Raw genomic sequence first — 7,062 nt, forward strand, 5'->3', positions numbered from 1 at the left:
GTTAATCTGATAAGCAGGCCCAGCTCCTGTACTGTATGTTTCTAAGAAAGTCCAATTACATCACCTCTATTCTTGGTCATTAGGTCTATATGCAATGCATTAGAGACAGACAGGCTCTCTGTTTATATCATCATATGACACTATTTACAGGGTCAGTTTCCCAGTCAGTTTCCCAGTCCATGAACTTTTGGGCTCCCGAGTGGCACAGCGGTCTAAGGCACTGCATCGCAATGCTAGAGGCATCACTACAGACCCTGGTTCGATTCCAGACTATCACAACTGGCCGTGATTGGGAGTCCCATAAGGCGGCGCAGTGTCGTCCGGGTTAGGGTTTGGCCGTCATTTTAGATAAGCATTTCTTTACCGACTTGCCTAGTTTAAATAAAACTGTCCACTCGTGCCTAAATGTATATTCAAACACTTTTTAGTGTAGGAATAGGCTTAATCTGATTCCAGGAAACATTTTCCTATCAATTAACTACTTTACAGCATTGTCTGTATTCAGTACAATTGTATTCGTTAATATTTTGCATCATTTCTGGGCAGGCCTCAGTCAATTCCATCTGGCCCTTATGGACTGATGGAACTGAGAGGCAGCCTACTACGACAGCACATTCATACTGACATGCAGCCACAATTGTGGATTCCTAAGCACTTTTCTACAGGAACATAATGAAGGAGAGTCATGTTCACCCCTCCCTCTCCTCTCTGCCCCCAAGTGTTGCACTCATCCAGTCTGTCATACACGTGCAGTGAAAAAATCTACATAATGATTGACCAATATCCAGTGGAGGACAAAAAGAGAAATAGCAGCCTTCAGAGACAGGTTTTTCTTGGTTGACCCATATCCTTTAAAGTGACCCTAAAATATTTGTTTTGTTGTTTACAGACCAGTGGCAGCCCTACTGTAACCATCACATGGAATGTGTGCACTTGCTATTGTGTTCAGTAACAATGCACTCTTAGGAAATCTTAAACACAGCATATTTTTGAAGTTGATTTTAATTTGAAATATCAAACATAACCCTGTACCCAAAAGTTGTACATTGCATTGACAAATCTATAACAAATTGAGGACTGATGAGGTAAATAAAGACCGTATTCCATTTCACACAACATCATGGGTGAGCCATTTAGAAATTTGCATGATGGGACAGAAGACCCCTCCCCTCTTACACTCCTATTACACCTGACCTGCATAAAGGGGAAACAAAACAGGAATCGCTCCCAGCAATATGACAGTGCAGGTGGGAGACATAATGAAGTAGTCAGTTCATATTGTGCAGTCCGATACATCTGAGATAAGGCACTTATGATGTATGACATGCAAAGTTCCAAACGGTCCTCCTTAGCGCTTCCCTGGTTTCACAGCTCCTTTTTTACCACTAGGTGGTCCTTGGCCCTTACCCCCTGCTCTTCCTTTACCTTTGCCCTTCCCACCACCACCCTTTCCTTTTCCAGAGAAGTTACCACCCTTGCGTCCCTTCTTTCCCCCCTTCTTAAATTTCGCTGCAGACTCCTCTCGGTCATCCTCTCGCATTTGTTTGTTTACAGCTTTGTTGACGTCCAGACGAGGTTTCTTACTGTCCATCACTTTCAGCAGATCCAGCTGCCTCTGCTTTTCATTGGAAAAGTTACCAATGACCGGCTGGAATTTCCTCTTCTTCCCGGTGTTTCTGGGAGCTTTCTCCTTAGGTAAGCGGTCTTGGAATTTACCTGCGGAAGCGGTGGATGACTTGGCCACATTGACAGCCCTAACCAGGTCAGTTTTGGATTGCTGGGCGGTCGGTGTGAGTCCAACACCTGGTACTTTGATTTTCTGTGCCCTGGCTATGTTCCTCAGGCGATGAAGCTCGTTCTTTGCCACCTTCTCCTTCTTTGCTTTGTTGCGTTTGGCGAATTGGTCCTCGTTGGGGTCTGCCGTTTCGGGAACCTCAATCAGCCACTCTTTTGTGCCATCATTGACACGCTTGTAGCCCCAACGCCGCTTCCACTCTTTGGCAACATCGTCCCATACCAGGTTCGTTTTCTTCTTCTTTTGGATCCCCTTCAGTTTGGCGAATTCCTCCCATTTGGTTGGAGGCCTGGGCTTTGGTGGGGGCTTCTCTCTCGGCAGTGAAGTGGTCGGCTCGGGTAGTTTGACTACGATTACCTCCTCAACTCTCTCAGTGGGATGCTTCCATATCTCGTTGACCAGGAGCTGCGTGTTGTCACGAGCTAGCGAACGCAGGAAATCCTCTTTCTTCTGTTCACGAAACTGTCGAATGTCAATACGGTTCTTGTCGTATGCGAGCAAGTTTCCGATGTCAAACTCGAGGTCCAGTTCTTTCTGAACGGTGATACTTTTGAGTTTTTCAGCCTCATCTTGTTCAGCTTTAGCAAGCAAGTCTTCTATACTGCACGCAGCCATTTTGAATTTGTGAAAGCATGTCGGTCCCACGCACTGAGGTATACTAAAGAACTGGTCCCACGTGTGTTTCAGGTCACGTGAAAAGGTTATTCATTTATTTCCGGGTTCAAATTTCCCCATTCTGATTTATTTTTCCCCACTTGTGTCCACTAGGTGGTGCCATTGTCTTACTTGAGTCATGGCAACAACAAAACATGATTATTATTTTTTTAAATACAGCCTTTCACTTGAACAAAGTGAATAGTTGAGTTATATTACTTGATTCTATCACTATCAAAGTAGAATATTATTTAATGCATACCTGATGTCTCTTGAGATCTCTAAACTAAAGCATGGCACAACCAACTCACTGTCCCTTTCTTTTCAGGGTCTGTGTATTGTTTTTTTTTGGCAGAATAGCTGATGCTCAATAAGACTGTCTCTTTTCAGAGAGCTTGGCTGTGATGTTCCACATGAATACCCAATCTTACAGCGGTCTTCTGTGGAAGGAGCAGAGAGAATAGAGGGACGAACAGAGGTAACAATGTTGAGCCGTTATATCTATTACATTTTATCAAGTTGTACCTGTTGATATTTATCAAGACTTTATCAAGACTTTATCAACCTCTATACATACAGACTGATTGTGTTGCCCCCCACATGCTATTTTCAAAATGTTTTTGGACCCCACTAATTATATACAGTGTGAGACTCACCCTGAGAGCCAAGGTTCTGACAGCTATGGAAATGAGCCTACCAGTGAAACTGCAATATGTACTGCAGGTAGTGTGAGGAGGGGAATCTTAATGAGGCGCTAAAGTGGCTACACACACACTCTCTCTCTCTCTCTCTCTCTCTCTCTCTAAAATAATTGTATAGTGGATTCATTTGTAATTCAAACAACATGTCAGCCCCTGGTATCATTATATACAATATAGTGATTTGTATAGATTACCACAGGGTGCACTGTAATTACTGCAGGGGGCACTGTAATTACCACAGGGTGCTCTGTAATTACCACAGGGTGCTCTATAATTACCTCAGGGTGCACTGTAATTACCGCAGGGTGCACTGTAATTACCGCAGGGTGCACTATAATTACCACAGGGTGCTCTATAATTACCGCAGGGTGCACTGTAATTACTGCAGGGTGCTCTGTAATTACTACCGTATGCATTGTAATTATCACAGGGTGCTCTGTATTTACCACAGGGTGCACTGTAATTAACAAAGGGTGCTCTGTATTTACAAGAGGGTGCTCTGTAATTAACAAAGGGTGCTCCACAGGGTGCTCTGTAATTACCTCAGGGTGCTCTGTAATTGCCGCAGGGTGCTCTGTAATTACCTCAGGGTGCACTGTAATTACCACAGGGTGTTCTGTAATTACCACAGGGTGCTCTGTAATTACCTCAGGGTGCTCTGTAATTACTACAGGCTGCGCTGTAATTACCTCATGGTGCACTGTAATTACCTCAGGGTGCACTGTAATTACCTCAGGGTGCACTGTAATTACCTCAGGGTGCTCTGTAATTACCACAGGGTGCACTATAATTAACACAGGATGCTCTGTATTTACCACAGAGCGCTCCACAGGGTGCTTTGTAATTACTACAGGGTGCTCTGTAATTACCACAGGGTGGTCTGTAATTACCACAGGGTGCTCTGTAATTACCTCAGGGTGCACTGTAATTACCGCAGGGTGCACTGTAATTACCGCAGGGTGCACTGTAAATACCACAGGGTGCTCTGTAATTATCTCAGGGTGCTCTGTAATTACTGCAGGGTGCTCTGTAATTACTACCATGCATTGTAATATCTCAGGGTGCTCTGTATTTACCTCAGGGTGCACTGTAATTAACAAAGGGTGCTCTGTAATTACAAGAGGGTGCTCTGTAATTACCCACAGGGTGCACTGTAATTACCTCAGGGTGCTCTGTAATTGCCGCAGGGTGCTCTGTAATTACCTCAGGGTGCACTGTAATTACCTCAGGGTGCACTGTAATTACCACAGGGTGTTCTGTAATTACCACAGGGTGCTCTGTAATTACCTCAGGGTGCTCTGTAATTACTACAGGCTGCGCTGTAATTACCTCATGGTGCACTGTAATTACCTCAGGGTGCACTGTAATTACCTCAGGGTGCACTGTAATTACCTCAGGGTGCTCTGTAATTACCACAGGGTGCACTATAATTAACACAGGATGCTCTGTATTTACCACAGAGCGCTCCACAGGGTGCTTTGTAATTACTACAGGGTGCTCTGTAATTACCACAGGGTGCGCTGTAATTACCTCAGGGTGCGCTGTAATTACCACAGGGTGCGCTGTAATTACTACAGGGTGCTCTGTAATTACCACAGGGTGCTCTGTAATTACCTCAGGGTGCTCTGTAATTACCTCAGGGTGCACTGTAATTACCTCAGGGTGCACTGTAATTACCACAGGGTGCTCTGTAATTACCACAGGGTGCTCTGTAATTACCTCAGGGTGCTCTGTAATTACCTCAGGGTGCACTGTAATTACCTCAGGGTGCACTGTAATTACCTCAGGGTGCACTGTAATTACCACAGGGTGCACTGTAATTACCACAGGGTGCGCTGTAATTACCTCAGGGTGCGCTGTAATTACCACAGGGTGCGCTGTAATTACTACAGGGTGCTCTGTAATTACCACAGGGTGCTCTGTAATTACCTCAGGGTGCTCTGTAATTACTACCGTGTGAACTGTAATTATCACAGGGTGCTCTGTATTTACCACAGGGTGCTCTGTATTTACCACAGGGTGCTCTGTAATAACCGCAGGGTGCTCTGTAATTATCTCAGGGTGCTCTGTAATTACCACAGGGTGCTCTGTAATTACCACAGGGTGCTCTGTAATTATCACAGGGTGCTCTGTAATTACCTCAGGGTGCTCTGTAATTACCACAGGGTGCTCTGTAATTACCACAGGGTGCTCTGTAATTACCACAGGGTGCTCTGTAATTAACACAGAGCGCTCCACAGGGTGCTCTGTAATTACCACAGGGTTCTCTGTAATTACTACAGGGTGCTCTGTAATTACTACAGGGTGCTCTGTAATTACCACAGGGTGCTCTGTAATTACCACAGGTTTCTCTGTAATTACTACAGAGTGCTCTGTAATTACCACAGGGTGCTCTGTAATTACCACAGGTTTCTCTGTAATTACTACAGAATGCTCTGTAATTACCACAGGGTGCTCTGTAATTACTACAGAGTGCTCTGTAATTACCACAGGGTGCTCTGTAATTACCACAGGTTTCTCTGTAATTACTACAGAGTGCTCTGTAATTACCACAGGGTGCTCCACAGGGTGTTTGAGACAGTTATTTTTTTATTTTGAAGAGCGAATAATATAGGTAAATAAGATGGAAATAGAAAACGTGGATGTTCATATTGATTATTCACTAGTTGATGTAAACCAGCATCATTAAATACAAAAATCATGTGCAAATAAAAAGTGGACTGGTGTGTGCAAGTTTTGTCAGATATAGCGTTGCATGTAAGTTCTGGGAAAGTTCTGGGACACTGTAAAGTCCATGGAGAATAAGAACACCTCCTCCCAGCTGCCCACTGCACTGAGGATAGGAAACTCTGTCACCACTGATTAATCCACTATAATTGAGAATTTCAATAAGCATTTTTCTACTGCTGGCCATGCTTTCCACCTGGCTACCCCTACCGCGGTCAACAGCACTGCACCCCCCACAGCTACTCGCCCAAGCCTTCCCCATTTCTCCTTCTCCCAAATCCAGACAGCTGATGTTCTGAAAGAGTTGCAAAAGCTGGACCCCTACAAATCAGCCGGGCTAGACAATCTGGACCCTTTCTAAAATTATCTGCCGAAATTGTTGCAACCCCTATTACTAGCCTGTTCAACCTCTCTTTTGTGTCGTCTGAGATTCCCAAAGATTGGAAAGCAGCTGCGGTCATCCTCCTCTTCAAAGGGGGGGACACTCTAGACCCAAACTGTTACAGATCTATATCTATCCTACCCTACCTTTCTAAGGTCTTTGAAAGCCAAGTTAACAAACAGATCACCGACCATTTCGAATCCCACCGCACCTTCTCCACTATGCAATCTGGTTTCAGAGCTGGTCATGGGTGCACCTCAGCCACGCTCAAGGTCCTAAATGATATCGTAACCGCCATCGATAAGAAACAATACTGTGCAGCTGTATTCATTGACCTGGCCAAGGCTTTCGACTCTGTCAATCACCACATCCTCATTGGCAGACTCAATAGCCTTGGTTTCTCAAATGATTGCCTCGCCTGGTTCATCAACTACTTCTCTGATAGAGTTCAATGTGTCAAATCGGATGGCCTGTTGTCCAGGCCTCTGGTAGTCTCTATTGGGGTGCCACAGGGTTCAATTCTTGGGCCGACTCTTTTCTCTGTATACATCAATGATGTCGCTCTTGCTGCTGGTGAGTCTCTGATCCACCTCTACGCAGACGACACCATTCTGTATACTTCTGGCCCTTCTTTGGACACTGTGTTAACAACCCTCCAGACGAGCTTCAATGCCATACAACTCTCCTTCCGTGGCCTCCAACTGCTCTTAAATACAAGTAAAACTAAATGCATGCTATTCAATCGATCACTGCCCGTACCTGTCCGCCTGTCCAGCATCACTACTCTGGACGGTTCTGACTTA

At 44.9% G+C, this 7,062-nt stretch overlaps 1 protein-coding gene across 1 annotated transcript; it reads right to left on the minus strand.

The window, feature by feature from the left end:
* Positions 1–991: 991 nt before the first annotated feature.
* rrs1 (ribosome biogenesis regulator 1 homolog) lies at positions 992–2,427 on the minus strand. Its single transcript, NM_001141397.2, is given in 1 exon segment — positions 992–2,427. A coding segment is annotated over 1 exon segment (1,062 nt). The 5' UTR covers positions 2,411–2,427; the 3' UTR covers positions 992–1,348.
* Positions 2,428–7,062: the final 4,635 nt, after the last annotated feature.

Source organism: Salmo salar, chromosome ssa29 (genome assembly GCF_905237065.1).
Source record: "Salmo salar chromosome ssa29, Ssal_v3.1, whole genome shotgun sequence".
In the NCBI taxonomy this organism is placed as follows: Eukaryota; Metazoa; Chordata; class Actinopteri; order Salmoniformes; family Salmonidae; genus Salmo; species Salmo salar.